The 20,308-nt window shown below is 37.8% G+C and overlaps 2 protein-coding genes across 5 annotated transcripts in view; one reads left to right on the top strand and one right to left on the bottom strand.

Moving 5' to 3' along the window:
- The first annotated feature begins 477 nt into the window (after window positions 1–477).
- LOC6049179 (nucleoside diphosphate-linked moiety X motif 8) lies at window positions 478–1,456 on the top strand. The gene is made up of 2 exons (XM_001865949.2): window positions 478–850; window positions 906–1,456. Exons 1-2 carry the CDS (start codon window positions 574–576, stop codon window positions 1,325–1,327), a joined length of 699 nt encoding a protein of 232 aa, XP_001865984.2. The 5' UTR covers window positions 478–573; the 3' UTR covers window positions 1,328–1,456.
- A 1,490-nt stretch (window positions 1,457–2,946) lies between these two features.
- The window catches only part of LOC6049180 (chloride intracellular channel exc-4), a 90,093-nt gene continuing 72,731 nt past the window's right edge, over window positions 2,947–20,308 (bottom strand). For 3 of the 4 annotated variants that reach the window (XM_038250806.1, XM_038250814.1, XM_038250808.1), the window contains exons 3-8: window positions 18,245–18,346; window positions 11,553–11,717; window positions 11,248–11,490; window positions 11,074–11,184; window positions 10,774–10,791; window positions 2,947–4,253 (exon numbers count right to left, since the gene is read on the bottom strand). In XM_038250806.1, coding sequence (XP_038106734.1) covers window positions 4,173–4,253; window positions 10,774–10,791; window positions 11,074–11,184; window positions 11,248–11,490; window positions 11,553–11,717; window positions 18,245–18,346 — 720 coding nt within the window. In that variant the 3' untranslated portion in view covers window positions 2,947–4,172. The remainder of the gene's footprint in view (window positions 4,254–10,773; window positions 10,792–11,073; window positions 11,185–11,247; window positions 11,491–11,552; window positions 11,718–18,244; window positions 18,347–20,308) is intronic. The other variant, XM_038250820.1, reaches the window with a different exon arrangement.

The raw sequence follows: 20,308 nt of genomic DNA on the forward strand, positions 1-20,308 counted from the left end.
AAGTCAACGTTTGGCAGAAATACATTGGATATATGATTTACATTAAATAGGAATTTACAGGAAGCCGAACACGGGTAGAAATTCATCAGATTTGAGTTTCCATGCTCAACGTTTCCATTAAATTCATGATTTACATTAGATTTAGATTTACATTGGAGAAGTTTCCATGACTTTTTACTCTTTACATCATATTTCAACATTACATTGAGTGAGTTTACATAAGAAACAGTAATTACGTGCTGTGTAAATTCACATATTTTTTTCTGTGTATACCGCTTTGTTAAAAAAGAAAGAAAAATTGGTAATATTGCAAAAGATAAAATAAAATCTTGGAAATACAAAATTGGCATAAAGCACCTTAAAGTTCAAAGTAATCAACACCGTTTGCACACCCCTCGATAACTGCAGCTTCTGCTACTCGCCACCAGGCGGCATTTTTTGACGGGCTGATAAACAGCTGATGTTGTAAACAAAAGTTGACAAAAAAAAACTTTTTGTTTTGCACCGTGCTGTTGAATAACAACAAACACTGCCGTTATTACTCAATAATTTATTAATCAAACAATTAAAGCGATGTCAATCAGTTCAAGGCCATTCCTCTTGGCAAACTTCCGGTTCTACAGCACCAATTCCGCCGTCATCAGCCCCGCCCTGCTGTCAAACAAGTCCGAGCAAACCCGCGTCATCGAAGCCTTCCGGGTGCTGCCAAAAATCCGCCTCTCGTCAAAACCTCCGACGAAAGCGGCAGCCGTGCTGATCCCCCTGTGCACCGTGGATGGCCAGGTCAGCCTGCTGTACACGCTCCGATCGGCCAAGCTGAGCCACCACCGGGGACAGGTGTCCTTTCCGGGTGAGGTCACTGAATTTTCTTAATATCAGCGTAAATAGTTAGATTTTTTTTTTAGGTGGAATCCGAGATCCGGGGGATGCCAACTTCGAAGCGTGTGCCCTGCGGGAAACCGAGGAGGAAATCGGAGTTCCGCGGACCAGTGTGGACATCTGGGGCTGCGGAAACGAACTGATACCGAATTTTGGACCGGCCATTACGCCGGTGGTGGGCACCATCCGGGAATTTAGCCGGGACGTCCTGGTACCGAATCCGGACGAGGTGCAGAAGGTGTTTACGGTGCCGATTGAAACGTTTCTGGCACCTGGCAATCGACGGCACACTCAGTTCCGGGCTGGTTACACCGTTCCGGTGTACCTGGGCGGAGAGGAGATTGTCTGGGGGATGACCGGTGTGATAACGCACCTTTTTCTGTCGGCACTGTTGCCACGAGAGGTTTATGATAGAAAGCTGAACTTTTTGAAAAAGTATAGCAGTTGATGGCGAATGCGGGTTTGTTGGAAGAGATTTATTTTGATTGGAGATTAGAGTAGCGTTTGAGTAATTAGGAAATTGTACAATAGAACATACCATATATTGCAGTTGCAAAATAAAATATATTTTATACGACATTTTCAATATACAGAACAAAGATATCACATCATTCTCCATTTAAAGATTGTTCCTACCCAGTCACGAAATATTCTAGCAGAGCTGGTTCTGTCAGAATCCTGCTAGAACGGTGGAACATTTCTGCTAGAATGCTCTAAGAATATCCAGCTCTCTAAGAATTCTGCTAGAATCTTGCTAGAACGTCGTGACTGGGTAATAGCTAGTTCATCGGGATAGAATTTGCAAAAAAAAAAACAACCTTAATAGCAACAAGGATCTTCTCGTTTTTTCCGTCAAAATTAACTTGAACAATTTTTTACAGAAGTAAACACGTACGATTACGACGTCCGTGAAAGGAAAGAAGTTTAAATCGGCTTCATTGTCGAACAAGTTAAAGTTGCATTGAAAGGATGTTGAGCGTTTATTTCAATGTTTGTCTCAGTTAATGTTTATCTCAGCATATTTTTTTAGAAGAGTTGGCTTCGTGTTAAAAAAGTTAGACCATAGCTTGGATAGTTGGGTAAAATGACGCAATTTTAACACCTTTTTATGGGGATAAGGACAAAATATCAAACTAAAACAATGGAAAAGAGAACTATTCATAACATATACAGTAGTTGTTCGGTAACTGGGCTGAGAGCGTAGCCAAGTCACCGAATGTTGCTCGTTAACTGGGCTGAACAAAAAATAACGAGGGGACCACCGATGCATTATATTTTCCAGTTGAAATATTAAAATAAAAGTTACTCAAATTTATTTACAATGCTTACTTTTCATATTTCTTTAAATGTAATATGAAATTAAACAATTTTTTGAAAAAAGTTTTTTTTATTAATTGAATATGATTTTTGCATCCATTAACCCCTCGGACATTTTGGTTTGTTTTGGTTTTTTGACGTTTGTCTGCTTTTTAACTGGGCTACGGCCCAGTTATCGAGAGCCCAGTTAAACAACGCCCAGTTAACAAACAACTACTGTAATACAGTCAACATTATGGATATCAATCTCTCGATATCAATAATGCTCCATCTGTCAATAAATTGTGCAGTCCCTTCAAAAGCATGCTTCGATTTGTTGTTCTATAAGGGTTGTCGCTGAGGGACAAAAACTTTGAAAACTATTTACATCCACCGCTCAAAACTGTCCCTTCAATATCGACACAGACAGAGTACACTGTAATAAAAATCCGAAAAACAGATATCCGAAATTAAAAAAAAAACAAACAAATTTCTTGATTCAAAAATCTGAAAATAAAAAAAACTAAAAACTTATTCGAAAATTCTGCAATTAAAAAATAAACAATTCAAAATTTCAAAAAAATCAGAAATTTAAGATTTAAGAATAAAAGAAGAGAATTTTAAAGGCCGGCTTTTTCAAAAGCAGATTCAGTGACATTTTTTACTTAACTAATTTCAAAACGTTCTAAATACAACCTTTCCTTAACTAAGCAGTATTTAAGTAGCAGAAAATAGGGATGTCATCAAATTTGCAAAATCACAACACACTACTTTCGTGACGAATTAAGTTTATTTCTAATTCTGCTCTGGGCTGCAGAGTAAACATAAAACAAGATTGCGGTAAATAATTTACAACAACATAACTCTTTTTTTTTTTTAATTTGCTTACTTCAATTGATGATAGGAAAGTTTAAATTTAGTGTTTGTTTACTTCAATAAAAAGCTGATGCGCACATTTGTTTCTTTTTGTAGATATTTTTATAACCGGAACCTAACTTAAGGGTGGTGTAGAAGCTTTATTTCTTGTTTTTTTTAAGTTGCAACGTTAGGATATTGTTTATTTACACAAAATGTGCCATCGACTGGAACACTTATCAAACTAGAATTGTTCTCCTCGCTTCAACTTAACCATGTTAAAAACTAAAAAGTTGTGATTTTTTTCCACTTCAGATGTTTGTTTGATGCTTTTTGTTTTGCAGAGACGGTTTGTTCAGTTCAAAGATTCGTTGATTCTGTTTGCAGTTTAGAGCTTAAGCGGGCCATTTTGCCCTTCCAGCCCATTTGATTAGGCGAGTGTAAGGAAAGTTTACTGTAAATACACCTAATTGCAACTATTCATTTTCTACATCATTCAAGCGAAAGAAACATTTGCGTTAAAACGTAACTATGAACAATTCAAATTGCGATTCATTTAGGTTAAATTTATTCAATTCAACTGCGTGTCTTTTCTCGAATCCAAAACGTTTAATAAAATGGTATAATAAACAAAGGAATTGCTCCATTTAACTCTACTTAGAATAAAAACTTTACATTTGTTTTCTCATGCTTTACACGATGCCTGTGTTTGTATACTCTCACCTCTTTTTGTGTGTGTATGTATTAGTTTTCCTCATCCAAGATGGCCGTTGCGAGATACAAACAATAATAAAACAATCGTTACTTGTAAGAGCGTACATTTATGTATATAGATCGAATTTGTTATTGCGGTTGGCAGCACTGCTGCCAAAATAGACTTGTTTTTTGTTTTGTTTTGTTTTGTGTGTTTGTTGTGTTATCATACAGGGAAAATCGCTGTTTTGCGTGTGTTTGTTTTGATGTATAATATGCGTATGTGTATGTATGTGTGTGTGGTTGGTAAATGTTATTGTAAATGGTTATCAAAATTGTTTCTTTTACATTATTTAATTGAAACTACTACAACTGCTGCTGTTGCTATTGGTTCCGCTCCCCCGGTGCAAAACAGGACGACTACCGGTCCGGCCAAAACGGCCACCCTCTCAATGGTCGTTCAGATCGATCGGAATCGAAGTGGTGAACGTGGGCGTTTCCAGCTCCTCGTGCTTCTTCATTTTCAGCATCTTTTGTGGGGAAGGGCAAGAGTAATTACATACACATTAGTGATATTTTTTGTTTGTTTTGTTGCGCACATCGAGAGACCCATAGCCTTGAAAGCACACACAAAACCAATCGAAGCAACCCATCCACCACTTGAGGAGAGCTCAGTGATACGGAAAGGCATGCTTGATTTTCTGCAACTGCTCGCTCTCTGTCAATGAGCAACTGAGCAATTCTCTACGAAATCGGTCTTTTTTCTTCAATTTTAATTTTTGTATTTTTTAATCCGGCTGAAACTTTTTTGGTGCCTTCGGTACGCCAGAAGCCATTTTGCATCATTAGTTTGTCCATTAATTTTCCACAAATTTGGCAGCGTCCATAAAAAATGACATGAAAATTCAAATCTGTATCTTTTGAAGGAATTTGACGATTTACTCGGCAAAGTTGTAGGTAAGGATACGACTACACTGAAAAATAATATTGACGTAAATTTCTGCGATTTTATTTAACTTTATCACTAAAATTTGATTTACAAAAACACTATTTTAATTTTTTTATTTGATATGTTTTAGAAGACATAAAATGCCAACTTTCAGAAATTTCCGTTGTGCAAAAATACGACCGAGTTATGAATTTTAATCAATACTGATTTTTCAAAAATCGAAATTTTGTCGTAAAATTTTCAACTTCATTTTTCGATGTAAAATCAAATTTGCAATCAAAAAGTACTTTACTAAAATTTTGATAAAGCGCACCGTTTTCGTGTTATGCCATATTTAAGATTTTTAAAATAGTCGCATTTTCATTTTTCAGTTGTTTCATTTTGAAAAGCTGAGAAAATTCTCTATATTTGCTTATTCGACTATGTTGATACGACCTTGTTGCTGAGACAATGCAAAGGTTTAAAAACAGGAAAATTGATGTTTTCTAAGTTCACCCAAACAACCCACCATTTTCATCGTCAATATCTCAGCAACTAATGGTCCGATTTTCAATGTTAATATATGAAACAATTGTGAAATTTTCCGATCTTTCGAAAAATATTTTGGAATTTTCAAATCAAGACAAACATTTTAAAAGGGCGTAATATTGAATGTTTGGCCTTTGTGAAATGTTAGTCTTGATTTGAAAATTCCAAAATATTTTTTTCGAAGAGATCGGAAAATTTCACAAATGTTTCATATATTAACATTGAAAATCGGACCATTAGTTGCTGAGATATTGACGATAGAAAATGGTGGGTTGTTTGGGTGAAACTTAGAAAACATCAATTTTCTTGTTTTTAAACCTTTGCATTGCAATATCTCAGCAACTAAAGGTCGTATCAACAAAGTCCAAATAAGCAAAATATAGAGAATTTTCTCAGCTTTTCAAAAAAATTTTTTTCAAAACTGGGCAAACATGTGCACTAATTTAAAAAAATGAAAAACTGCGACTATTTTCAAAAAAGTCACTTAAATATGGCTATAACTTGAAAACGGTGCACTTTATCAAAATTTCAGTAAAGTACTTTTTGATTGCAAATTTGATTTTACATCGAAAATGAAGTTGAAAAATTTACGACCAAAATTTCGATTTTTTGAAAAATCAGTATTGATTAAAAATTCATAACTCGGTCAGTGATTTTTGCACAACCTGGAAATTTCTGAAAAGTTGGCATTTTATGCCTTCTAAAACATATCAAAAATAAAAAATTAAAATAGTGTTTTTTGTAAATCAAGTTTTAGTGATAAAAAGTTAAATAAAAAAATCACCAAATTTTTTTACCGTGTATTATTTTTTTCCAGTGTAGTCCGTATCCATACCTACAACTTTGCCGAAGACACCAAATCGATCAAAAAATTCCTTCAAAAGATACAGATTTTTGAATTTTCATACATCATTTTTGTATGGACAGCTGCCGAATTTGTATGGAAAATTATATGGACAAACTAATGATGCAAAATGGCTTCTTTGGGCATACCGAAGGCACCAAAAAAGTTTCAGTCGGATTAAAAAATACAAAAAAAATCGAATGACCGAAATCCTAGAGAACTGCTCAACTACGATTACGAGGGAAAAAAACTAAACCAAAACAAAAGAACATGAAAAGCACAATGCGTGAAACGGATTATTATGATATCGAAACGATAGGGAAAGTGCAAGAAAACGTAACGTGATATGTGGACTAATTAGAGGTGAATGTGATGGGAATCAACCCTATTTATAAGGGGCTTTACTGTCTGCAGCTGCTGTCAAATTTAGAGTAAAATTTAAGAAAGTTGATAAATTAACAGGCAATCGTAAACAAACAAACCGAAAGTATATTCTTCAAAACCCTCCTAATCGATTCGTCTTCCAAAAATACCAAATTGCTTATTTTGACCTCCTTCATCCCATTCGTTTTGCGACTAACCGTCTGTTTGTTTGGTTTTTTTAAAGTTGCGCTCGCGGTAAAATAAACAAAAGCTCACAAAAGCTAGCTGTTTGGATAAGATTATGGAAGGAGTGGAGATTTTTGTTTTTTGCTGTAGAATTTTTTAATTTGAATCGGGACAAGATAAATATTTGAGATGATGTGAACGAAATTCTGCGTCATGGTTAATCATCAATAATGATTAAACGCAATTCTTCTGTGAGTCAGAGCGAGTGTCATACAATTTTTCAAACTTTGTTATCTTATCTAATTTTAAGATATTATTTAGTGATACTCATGATGTTTCATTACAAATAGATATGGTTTTAAGAATTAAAGAATTTGTAAACAAAATTGCACTGCATAAAAATAGGAATTTGTATCTAAAATTGGTTGCAGAACTTGAATTTGATGTGAAAACTAAATTGTTTGACCATGATTGATTATCACAAGTTCATGAGAATCCCTAGTAAACGTAAATTTTTGACGTTGGATAACGTCTTACTCAAAGATACTGGGTTGGCAATCATAAAAAGCCGGGCCGTTACATGTAATACAGTCGACTCTCAGTTGTCAATATTCAAGGGAACATCGAAGATGAGCACCATCAGTTCACAGAACGATGCAAAATGAAGACTCGATTGACAATATGTTTTTCGTTGTACACTGGTAAACAGCATTACACTTTTTTCAGTTCACTTTTACACACTTGTATGGGATTTTTCAGTTCAAGTTTGATTACACACTTTCGTGTAATCATACTTGAACTGAAAAATCCCATACAAGTGTGTAAAAGTGAACTGAACAGTGTGTAATGTTGATTATCAGACATAAAAGAGGTCCCCCTCCCAGATGTAACGTTCAGCGGAATGAAGCCTTGAAGAGATTTTGACATTTGTTTGTTTTTGTTTGCTGAACGTTACATCTGGGAGGGGGACCTCTTTTATGTCAGAAAAAAATGTGTAATTTTACCTCTGAAAATGTGTAATTTTACCACTATTCTGGTGTAATGTCGCATTGTCAGTCTAAATTAAGGTAAAATTACATCATAAAAGAGGTATTATTCAACCTTCAAAAATTACACCTTCCAAATTTACACAAATTTTTACTGTGCAAGTAACATTTTTAAACCAACTAGCCACCACCATTTTTATTAAGGGTTTATTCAGCATCTTGATTGCTTAGTAGCTTTATTTCGGCATTTAACACCAAAACTCCCAAGCTCGAGAAAAAGGGGGAATTCCCATACAAATTCAAGGTTTTATGCCTCGGACATAAAACCTGGTGAAAATAAAAGCCGACTGGCTTTCAATATGGTTTTATGAAAGTTTTGAGAGAGGCTTGAAAAGCAGATGGCAATGCCATGCCAAACAGCTTGGCATGCTTATAGGCAATCAAACGTCAAAATTACCCCCCGCTAGAGGGCGTTGAAACTTGGGGTGATGTTTTCATTATATTGTAAGAGTGAATTGGCTTGAAATTTGAAGTTGTTTTATTTCATCATAAAATCAACATAAGTAGCAAATTATACAATTTTCAGGTAAGAAATAAGTAGCTTAATTGTTATAAACGAAAATATTCTTGTGATGTCCGATTTAACATGTTTATTATCTGATTCAAAATAAGGTAAAGTTTTAATCAACCAAAACCTAATTAATCAATTGAGAATGAAGATTATTAAAGTTTATAAAGATTTTTTAAAGTCACTTCTACCATAAAAGCAACGCTCTGCTTGAAAAATGTTAATTGGAATGATTTTCAAAATTAGCAATCTAACCTCATTCTCGCGTTTTCAATCCGGATCTCAGAATTTTCAATGAAAAAGGCAACTTAGCAAACAAAATCAAAAAGTCAATCGATAGAACTTTTTATTTCTTACCTCCTGTTAACTTTATTTTATTCCAAAACATCAATTTTCATTTAAAACGTTACTTAATCCACCCTTAGCCTAAGGGCCTTAGGTGGTTGGCGCCTTCCTCACATTTAAATGCAAAAAAGTGCGTAAATAACACTTAGGTGCTTATAACTTTTGATAGGGTTGTCAGATCTTCAATGTTTTGGACGCGTTAGAAAGGTCTTTTGAATACCCATCCTACGATAGGTCGCATGAGAGATCCGGACAACGTTTCCATCAAAATATCTGATATCCGGCCTACAAAAAGTGCATAAATAACTCTGATGTGTTTATAACTTTTGATAGAGTTGTCAGATCTTCAATGTTTTGGAAGCGTTGGAAAGGTCTTTTAAATATCTTTCTGAAAATGTATAGCATGACGGGTTTTCTTACAAAAACCACCCTTTTTACAATCTTCCGGACTTTTGCTAAAATCGTTTTTTTAGCATAACTTTTTAAGTACTTATCTAAACTGTATAATTGTTACTAGCGACTTATGAGACCCCAAGACGGATCGAATGACGCCAAAACGGACAAAATCGGTTCAGCCAATGTCGAGATAATCGAATGCCAATTTTTTGATCAACATCTCACCACACACACAGACATTTGCTCAGAATTTGATTCTGAGTCGATAGGTATACATAAAGGTGGGTCTAGGACGTCAAATTAAGAAGTTTAATTTCCAAGTGATTTTATAGCCTTTCCTCAGTAAGGTGAGGAAGGCAAAAATCTTAAAATAGTTTTCACTCCCCTTTGCACTTATCGCGCAAAAATGTAAACGTAACCTTGCACCAAAGTTCTCCTACTCGAATGTAGGTGGCGAATCGAGTTTTTAGCTTTGGTTTTGGGGGCCTATTGAAAACCAAGGGTTTTGTAGCTGTCAAATACCATTAGGCATGCCAAAAGCTCACTTAAAACCATAAGCTACAAAAAGAGCATTTAACGCAGCCAACTAGCAATGCATTAATATGGAACTAAACTCGTGTTCTGATTGATTATGATTGCCATCTTGGCAGAAAAATTATAAAAGCATAAATTTTATTAAAATTATCAGCCCTCTGTCACGACGGCCATGTTTATGAAACCTAAATGTTCGACGTGAACATGAAGACAACAAAGAAGATGAAGAATGCATTTGCTGTCAAAGTTTGAAAATAAACAAACCGCGTGGCAAAAAAAGGCATAATTTCATAATGTTGAAATGATTTCCATGAAAAAATAATGACACGGGACGGATTTCCAAACACATGTTCCTGAAGGACCCTATCCGCCAGATACTATGGATAAATGCCCCGCGAAGTGGCGATGAAGACGTTTTGCAAGTTCAAAATTCAGATTTGTTCGGAACACTTCGCGATGAACTTCTTGTAAGTCCGCAAATGGTCGGATTCTACACAATTCCTTCGATTCCCTGTGCGAGTCGACAGCGGGAGTGGGCCAGTCCTCGGAGAAGGTTATCGAAGGATGCTCGGAAAGACCAGCTCCGCCACAATCACCGGAATCACGGATGTTTCTGCACTTGGTCGGTTACTCCCTGCCGGAGATTGCAGCGAGTTGTTCGGAAGGATCAACAGCGGGACTTGACCAGTCCCCGGTCCAGTACAACCCGGCAAATCTTCCCGCTCAATCGGAAGCAACAGTTCTCACCTTTTTTCGTAACAGATTTGCACACACAAAAAGTGATGTTTCTTGAAAATTTGGTGTAAACAAACAGGCAACACCAATACTGCTACACTCACAGAGCCCACGCAGTAGTATTAGTGAAGAGCCCACGATAAACAACGTGGGCTCTTCACTAATACTACTACGTGGGCTCTTCGAGGTTTTGGTGACTGTCAAACGTTCTAGCCATTTACAGTGGTGCCAGAGGGTTGAAAATTATACAACAAGTTGCTTCAGCTACTAATCACCAGAGTGCACTAAAGTGCAATCAATACAAGAAGACCCGGTGCTTGTTTGAAAAGATAGATGGCGACCAGATTTGTGTTTCCTAACCTCAAAAGAACACGACACCAGTAGGAAATACGAACACAAAAGCCACAGTAATTTTACACCGAAAGCGGGCGTTCGTGCTCCAACCACATCAAAGCAGGCTACGACGGTATCACCAACACGTGCAGGCACCGATAGAGCGAGAATAAGAGTGGCAGGAAGGTAAAAGTGCAACAGTTTGCAAAAGAAGGAAAAAATAAAAGAGAAGACACAAAACACAACAGAACAACAACGCGCGCGAACGGACACACCGACATACCTTCATGTCACCTTTGGCCTGTTCACGACCATGTTTGCGTGATCCCAAGGTTGGATGTTATTGTGGTTGGTGGTTATTGATTTGTATGGGGTTATGCACGCGTGGGTGGGGGGTTTTGATGGAAGTAAAATAAACGAAAAATTATGTTAAATGAGACGAATTTAAAGCGGTTGTTACTTACAGCTATGTTTGCTGTTTAAAATATCATGGGAATTTTTAGGTTTTGATGGAGCAACTTAGGATTTGAACTGATGGTGTTAGAAACAATTGTTTGAAGGACCTTGAACTTGAGCGACTTACCTGCTGCAGTTTGTAGTGGTTGATGATGTCCTGATCGGCGGGACAGGATTGCGTGAAGGCGTCCAGCTGGTACATGTGGTACATGTATCGCCACAGGGCCGTCAGGTGTTTCTACGGAATGGAAAAATCAGTACTGATATTGACTACACCCACAGAAAGAACGCCACTACTTACTGGTATCTCAAAGTCGACAAAGTACTTGCCGGCCACCCGGATGTGCTGCAGCCGGGGCATCAGCTCGCAGTCAAAGCAGCACATCGTGTCCCCGGTCAGGAAGCGGGTTCCGCGGGCCGCCAGGTGGTCGTTGATTTTCCGCAGGTGCGCCAGCAGTGCGTTGTTCTTGTTCTCGTCCTTCTTGACCAGCATCAGCTTCAGCTTGCTGTACAGGTTCTCGATCAGGGTGGCCACTTCCTTGTCCTAAAATTGTGCACCAAATTGTTAAATGTGTTCAATATCTCAAGAGATTGAGAAATCCGCACCTGCACAAACAGATTGTACCCGCCCGGCACCGACTTCATGATGTGTCGCTCGATCTTGTCGTTCTCCAGAATCGCCAGCCCGTTGTCGATCAGGATGGGCGGGTGTGTCGCTTCGAAGTTGGTGCGGAAGTCGGGCGGCGGTTTCTGCATGTCCACCGTTGTGACCTGGATAGAGAATTATGGGGAAAAAATCTTGTTAAAATACGACACTAATTCATTTAACTTTAAAATGGTCAGAAGATCATTAAGAACTCAGAACTTAAGACAGTGTTGCCATATTTGCAAGGTCATATGAACATCGTGTAACTGAATTTTGCTATCCCATAACGAATTACCGGTAGCCTTTCGTTAATTTTTTTTTAAATTCAATTGCTCAAAATAAATGCTAATTAAGCTGTCACATCTCTGTAATAGCAAAATGACAGACGCATATTCCCTGATGTCATCTGACTCAAGAAGTCAAATCCAAACATAGCGTCGGAAACCTTGAAAAATCTCTTCAATTTAAGTAGAATTGCGGGAAGAAACACAAAAAGGCAAAAAAAACTCAAACGCAGAGATAAACACAACCATGACTCTCCTATACAGATTCAGGCAGAACAAATCTTCTGTTGTTGTGTTCGCATTTTGGTTCAGTTCGCGGTATTTATCGACTTCTGGAGATGAAACGGCGGCATCTCCGACGCAGACGCGCTCGTTCCGATCAGCTGGGCTAAATTTAGAATGGGAGTTTTGTTCGTTTCAATAGAATTGCAGCCGCACTCGAGGGCTGTAGTGCAGAGGGTTGACCTTCTGAAGTTTGCGTTGGGTGAATAAGATTGGAGCAAAAATACTTCAAGTTATTTTGCAATATATTTTTTTTTGTTTTATTTGAAAGAGAGCAAGTTGTGGTGCTAAAACCATGGCAAATAGTGTCCAGGTCATTTGTGGAAATACAATGTGCCATCCCTGAGAGTCCCAGAGCACCAACACCTCTTAGCATGGTGGCTTCCAAAATCCCCACGCTTCTTCCTCCCCTGTAGATTCAGAATTGTGTTGTTGGTTGAACAATCCGTGCTAAAACTCAACCCACTTCAATGAATCATTGCTGCGGTAAAGTTTACGCTGTAGGCCTGGCCACTTTAAGGTTGGTGCTGTTTCAATGCATTCTAATGCAGTGAACAGTGTTCGGAATGGCAATGTTAAGTGGAATAAATTGTTAACTCCTTTATTTGACGTTCTAGCCCAATGTGTCTTCGAACGAGTTGTTGTACTTGATAAGGGCTATCTTTTGAAGTTATTGACATACAGGGTGACGACCTTCCAGGGTGTCCACCAAAAACTAACTTTGTTAGTTGACGTTGTAGGGCTTTGGTGTCTTCGACAAAGATGTAGAGGAGAAAATTTTATGAAAGTTTGTCCAAGGCGCTAAATTTGTAACTGTTAATCTACTCGAGATATACGCCATTTTTGCAAAAATGGTCCAAAAAAGCACTGTTTTGGTGATAACTCAAAATGTTAGCATTTTAGCGGCCTACTATGTATGAGTTGTTTATGACATAAAATTACACATCTTTGCCGAAGTCAGCAATTTTTTTGAGCCTTTATTAAGGAGTTATAACTGTTTTTAAGTGATTTTGAGCCTATTTTAAAGTTGCTATGTTTCCGAAATGGCGCATTTTGGCGCAAAACCGAACAATGCACCTAAAAGTACACATTTCCAACTACATTTCCTGAAAATATATCCGTGTCTATCGGTTTCTATTTTCAGATATCTCAATTTGAGTTCGAAGGGCTTTTATCTATTTATTTATAATTCTTACGCGGAATCTAATTGAAATAGTGGTAATAATCGGTGGTGGTAACTTAATCGATTTTCACGGACATTTTTGAAAGCCAAAATCACTGAAACTAATGTTCAATGTATAAGAAATATTTTTCATTGATTTTTTTTAATAAATCGAAAATTTTAAGATATTTTAAAAATTAGTGTAGTTTGGGTCACTCTTAGACAACTTAAGTTTTATTGTTTCTTTTTAGGACGATGCAAATATTTTTCAAAGGTTTTGTGTTTGTTTGTAAACATTGAAATTACATGCCAGAATTTCAACATTCTTAAAATAAAATGTTAAAAAATGCATTATACACCACTTTTATTGATTTGCAATCATTAATTAGCATGGCACTGCTTGATATTTGAAAGAACTTTCTGTCAGACCATCTCCACCGGGCGCGCGCAGTAAGGATTCACTCATCCCCACACCGGTCGCTCACAAACGCGCTCATAAAATAGCAGCTCGACCCTCGGTGAACAGCGGGTGACCAAATTTAGTCGCCCGCTAGTAGCGCACACAAATATTTGACGTCTGCTTGAAGTGAAAGGAAAATCAAGATTTTTTTTTTTTAATTGACTTTTCCACGGAACTGGACATTGATGATGGACATTTTCATTGCATTGGCCACAACCCAGATTGGCCCAGGTTCCACGGGGGATGTTCCGTTGAAAGGATATTGGCGGAACGATGAATATGGGCAATATTGGTGTTAAATTTCACGATTTTCAAAATCACATATGGAAATCACGAAAATGGACATTGTGAGTGGACTGGCCACAATCCGAATTGGTCCGGGTTCCCCCGGGGATGTTCCGTTGAGCGGATATTGGTGGCACCGTATGAATATGGGCAATACTGGTGTCAAACTTTACGATTTTCAAAATCACATATGGAAATTACGAAAATGGACATTGTGAGTGGACTGGCCACAATCCGAATTGGTCCGGGTTCCCCTGGCGATGTTCCGTTGAAGGTACATTGAAGGAATTTATTTTTTGAATGTATTTAAATTGTGGATTGTGGATGACTAATTTTCATATGTTATATTCAAAATCGTGAATTTTGACACCAATATTGCCCATATTCGTACGGTGCCGCCAATGTCCGCTAAACGGAACATCCCCGGGGCCAGTCCACTCACAGTGTCCATTTTCGTGATTTCCATATGTTCCATATATATATTCCATATGTCCCTCCAACGGAACATCTTCCGGGGAACCCGGAACCATCCGGGTTCTGGCCAGTCCGTTTAAAATGTCAGTTTTCGTAATTTTCATATGTGATTTTGAAAATCGCGAAGTTTGACACCAATATTGCCAATATTCATCGGAGCCGCCAATGACCCTCCAACGGAACATCCCCCGGAAACCCCGGAACCATCCGGGTTCCGGCCAGTCCGTTTAAAATGTCAGTTTTCGTAATTTCCATATGTGATTTTGAAAATTGTGAAGTTTGACACCAATATTGCCAATATTCATCGGAGCCGCCAATGACCCTCCAACGGAACATCCCCTGGGAAACCCGGAACCATCCGGGTTCCGGCCAGTCCGTTTAAAATGTCAGTTTTCGTAATTTTCATATGTGATTTTGAAAATCGCGAAGTTTGACACCAATATTGCCCATATTCATACGATGCTGCCAATGTCGCTCCAACGGAACATTCCCCGGGGAACCCGGACCAATCCAGGTTGCGGCCAATCTAGTTTTTTTTGGAAATAATTACTTCTGGCTTTGAAGATTTTGGCAATCGGTCATGCCAATAAATTAAAACATATTTTATTTCGAAACGTCAAAATAAGCTGATACTCACCCCCGGTGGGGTTGGCAGTGACTATATTATCAACCCGTTTTATCAACGACCGGTGTGGGAAGGGTGACTAAACTAAAATAGTAGCGCTGTGGGTGAACAAAACAGTCACTCATTTATGTGCGCACCGGTGGAGATGCTCTCAGCGATCATTTTCGAAAACGACATTTGGATCCTAACATTTCAAAAGGGCACATAACTTTTGTAAACAATATTGTATCTCTTTCACTCAAAAGACAGTTTACATAAGGTGTGAAAGGGACACACTCTTGGTTGAAAAAGTTATGTGCCCTAATGAAATGGCAAGCACGATTCGATCGCTCACACACAGCGCCTATCAAGATCGTCATTGCTTGGCGACGGTCGGTGAATGTAAACACAAAGACGAAACGAACGGAAAATGAGCACCACTCAAGCAGCCGCCAGAGACAAGGTGCTCTTTCTCTCGTTTTTCATCTCTCTGTGTCCTTGTCCTTGTGTTTGCTGTGAAGTGACAGAAGCTATTTGAATGCGATCATGGGAGAGATGATCGTAATCTCGAATGTCAAACGACCGTTTTCTGAGCGAATGTATTTCTAGAGGGAGGTCAATGACTCTGTGAGAGACTTTGGGTAGCACTCATTCGTTTTTGACGAACGAAAGCAGAATGTGAAAATCAGGTCGTGGTGAAGACGATTGGAGTGTTCTGTCACCTATCACAAACAAAGTCGAAATTTCGTAAGGACTGGTGTCTACCCGTAGTTGCTACTCTGTAATTGACCAGGACCTCCAAAAATTGCTTAATGAACCACAGATGCAAAGTAGGAACCAATCATCACCATTTTGCAACTCTCAAAAACCCATATCATGCTGTATCATCACGGCGCCGGCCACGACCAGTGGTAAGATTACGACAAATTTCATGAAAGGGTGTTCACGATTTTGGAAACTCTTTTTTCTCCGTGTAGCGGAGAAAAACACGATCGATCCTGCGGAGCAACCACGTGGCCCAACTGCCAACAATCGACTCCACGAACAGCGACACAAAAGAAACGAAAAAAAAATGAAACATCAAGACTACACTGCCAGCGCACGAAGTCATTTGAATTGCTACTTCATCTCATCAGCCCTGAACTTGTTTGCCCCCTAATTTTTCGAGCCGTTTTTAATGTTTTAACAATAACAATATTTGCAACAGTGGCTGTAGAACAATCTTAAACTCAAAAGATGTATTTTGTAGTCCCCTAAAACAAAACAAAAATTATAGAAAACCTAAAAATATTGATTTAGCAAAATCAACTTGTAGTGATAAAAAGTTGATTCAAATATGGGTAACTTTGTCTTGTCACTGCACAGTGGTCCAGATTGCAAAATTAAGTGGAAAATGGATTTTCCGAAAAATGGTTAAGTTTTGGAGCTTTGGTGTCTTCAGAAGAGTTGTTGCATATGGAAAGGGGCAACTTTTGGTTTGGTTGAAAATTAGGGTGGTTCACGATTAGGGTGATTTTGGAAATCTAACTTTACAGGAATATTTTTGGGATGTTTTTCGTCTTTTAGAAAGTTGTAAAATTATCATTTAAACCCAAAATATGACCAAAAATCGATTTTTCGACACTGTGGGTCAATTCTGAGGGCAGATTCAGATTCAGCGGGCAAAATTACATGGAAAAACATATATTTGGACAATTTTTGAAATTCGTTAGGGTGGTCCCATAAGGTTTTCCCTTGAAAATTAGACTTTTTCAAATGAAGATATCTCGAGTTTAAAGAAAAACACCCCTGAGATTTTTTCAGCGTTTGTAGTGCTGGATCTCTTCTTTCAAATGCAGCCTAGTGCTTGAAATTTGGCTTGCGCCTTTTCGAGATATTTATGTTTTAAATTTGCATCTTTTTTACCTTAAAATCGCTGTAACTTTTGACCCTTAAGTCCAAATTGACTTGTCAGATAATAAAAATGTTTATTTTTTAGAGCTCTAAAAGTGCTCCGAATACCACTTTTCTCTAAAACTTAACCCTGAATTTCCACATTAAAAAAACTGATTTTTGAAGGTTTGCTCAGATGCTTTCTATATATTTTGTCGTAGAAGGCGTAGATTACGAGATAAAATTTTGGTGTCTTCGACAAAGTTGCTTGGATTGGCAAGCCCGTCAACTTTCTAGAAGACGAAAAAAATCCCAAAAATATTCCTGTAAAGTTAGATTTCCAAAATCACCCTAATCGTGAACCACCCTAATTTTCAACCAAACCAAAAGTTGCCCCTTTCCATATGCAACAACTCTTCTGAAGACACCAAAGCTCCAAAACTTAACCATTTTTCGGAAAATCCATTTTCCACTTAATTTTGCGATTTGGACCACTGTGCACTGTTGACACCAATTAATTCGTATAAAAAAATCTATAAAAGTCAAGTTACGTTTTAATGTTTTTTTTTTTTTTTCGTAACAATTTATATGAGTCGTCTAAATATAGAAATGGTGAGTTATGACCATTTTTATATTTCATTTTATTCCTCCAGTAATAGCAATAGCTCAACACGCTTCACTGCCCAAGTCTCCTCGTCGGGTCAGGTCAGGTTTCGCCGCCGCCGTTTCGCTCTATTTGAGGTCATTCGACTATCCGGTCACGAGTCTTCTCCGTCATTATTTTCTCCGTAGCGAGTTAATTCCACCGCCACACATTACATCACTTTTTGTCCATTGAACGTCTCCCAACAACTCTTTACACTGGGTGGCCTTTCTCGCCGGGTGTTTCCGTCCAGATCGGAGCTTTGTAGAAACTATTTTTAACGCACTCGCGTTTTTTTTTTTTTTTTCATTATTTATTTATTGAACAGATTTGCCGCCATCTGGCCTCGGACACTATTTTTGGACGGTTGCCAGTCGCTGTTTGAATGAAGTAATCAGTGAGAACACGGGTTTTGCGATGCACCATGACCTTCGACGGTTTGAACGGAACGGGATATTGATAAAAACGTACTCGAAATAAATTTAAAAATTTTGCCGCCAATTGTATAGAAAAAATGTTAAGATCAATTATACAGGTTAAGGAGGTGTTAGACTATGACAAACAAACAAACAAACACTCAACCTACCTTCAAACTGATAGTTTTGAGTTCTGCCAGCAGATAGAGATCCATGAAGTATTCCTGACAAAACAGACACGCTCCTTTACGTCTGCCATCTATCGTGGATGCCTGAAAAGAACAAAATAAGAAAAAAACTAGTTAGATAAATCAATTAAACACACAGATAGCGAACAAAACTACATCGAGACCCAAGGCCAGCCATTTCAACTTCCAAATTACTCTAAAATAGTCTCTACCTATCAAATCGTCACCCTCTTATCATTCCTGTTCATAGAGGGGCGGGGGACAAACCAGCACAAATTCCACCACAACGACACACGAACTTGATTGAAGTTAATTGCTAATTGCATTTCAAACAACAAACGTCAAACTCGACTTTGAGCGAGCAATTGGTGGCCCCTGCATGGTCTCCAAGGGGGCAGCCCAGCTCTCCGAAAGGGAGACAACGTGTTTGATGATCTAATTATTGCCCGACTAGTTGGCGTAACGCTTGTTGTCGAGACTATAGAGCACTTGAAGTTGTGAAAATTTGTAAAGAGTTGTCTGAACAAGTTAAAATAAATGGATGAGACTTTAAAAAATTAATTTAAAAAAAAACGAAATAGTCAAAACAACATGTTGCAACTGAAATGCACACCACATTTTACGCTCATTTGGTAGTACTTTACATCATCAACTTAAAGCGTGGCAAAACGGCGCGAAAGAATTCCCCCGCGTTTGCGCAGAACGATAAGATAACGATAACGTCAATAATGTGGGCCAACTTAAAAACGCACCCACGATTGCTGGTGTAGGAGAAACAGCAATAACTATAGAGCTGGAATGGGTTTACCTGGAATTTTACGTACTTAAGTACTGCTTAAGAACTGCTGAAAGTTTTTGAGAGGTTGAAAGGAACTATGGAAATTTATTAAATTTCTTTTTTTCAGGTTTTAATCTTGAATGAATTGAAAACTAATAAATCAATACCAAAATATAGACAGGTACCTTTGATAGATTATTTTACACACTGATTTGCGATAACTTCTTGCTTCCCTTTCAAAATTTGGTTGCTGTTTGAACATGCGAACTCAAACAAAATTCAACTCAACGAATCATTTTTGTGGGAAACTTGACGCAGTCAGCCAGGCCACTTGAAGTTTTTTTTGCTATTTTGTTTGAATTGTTCTTTAAATTATTTCCATTTCTGGTTCCATTATCGCCATTATTTTATGATTTTACGAAGATTAAATTTTTACTTCGTCGACAATAGGGTATATTATATTATCCATTAGTGGACCTATAGTGGACCCTCTGAAAGTTTGATCCTCAGTATGTTTTGCAATTCACTTTTTGACTGAGTAATTCCCTACGAAATCGGTCTTTTTTTGAATTTGCTATCGGTGTGCCCCAAACAAGCCATCATTAGATTGTCCATATAATTTTCCATACAAATTTGGCAGCTGTCCTTACAAAAATGATGTATGAAAATTCAAAAATATGTATCTTTTAAAGGAATTTGTTGATCGCTTTGGTGTCTTCGGCAAAGTTGTAGGTATGGCAGGCTGGCCACCAGATTTCGATTTTCAATTTCCCGGTTTTTTCCCGGTTTTCTCCCGAGCCCAGAAGGAATTTTCCGAAATGTTTTAAACCAAACTACAATGTTTTTTTAGGCTAACGTTAGTAACAACATACTTTTTGAACGCATACATTTGGTTCAAAGTTTGAATTCCTCAAGAAAGCTTTCAAATCTTGAGTAAAACGTAAGTAAGTTGTAAACGAAGCCGTTTTTATCTGTTTCCAATCCAAACATCTAATTTCCATAATGATTGGGATTTTTCATCATCATACATGTAGATTGTTTAACCTCAAAATTTAAAAAATCGAATCCGAGGTCCGTTTTTTGATATCTCGTGACGGAGGGGCGGTACGACCCCTTCCATTTTTGAACATGTGAAAAAAGAGGTCTTTTTCAATAATTTGCAGCCTGAAACGGTGATGAGATAGAAATTTGGTGTCAAAGGGACTTTTGTGTAAAATTAGACGCCCGATTTGATGGCGTACTCAGAATTCCGAATAAACGTATTCTTC

The sequence above is a fragment of the Culex quinquefasciatus genome, chromosome 1 (genome assembly GCF_015732765.1).
Source record: "Culex quinquefasciatus strain JHB chromosome 1, VPISU_Cqui_1.0_pri_paternal, whole genome shotgun sequence".
NCBI classification, from domain to species: Eukaryota; Metazoa; Arthropoda; class Insecta; order Diptera; family Culicidae; genus Culex; species Culex quinquefasciatus.

Excerpts from the sequence above, each read along its gene's own strand:
- LOC6049179 (XM_001865949.2), top strand. The coding sequence starts at position 574 with ATGTCAATCAGTTCAAGGCCATTCCTCTTGGCAAACTTCCGGTTCTAC. Across the intron at positions 851-905 it reads GGGACAGGTGTCCTTTCCGG|GTGGAATCCGAGATCCGGGG; the intron begins GTGAGGTCACTG and ends TTTTTTTTTTAG.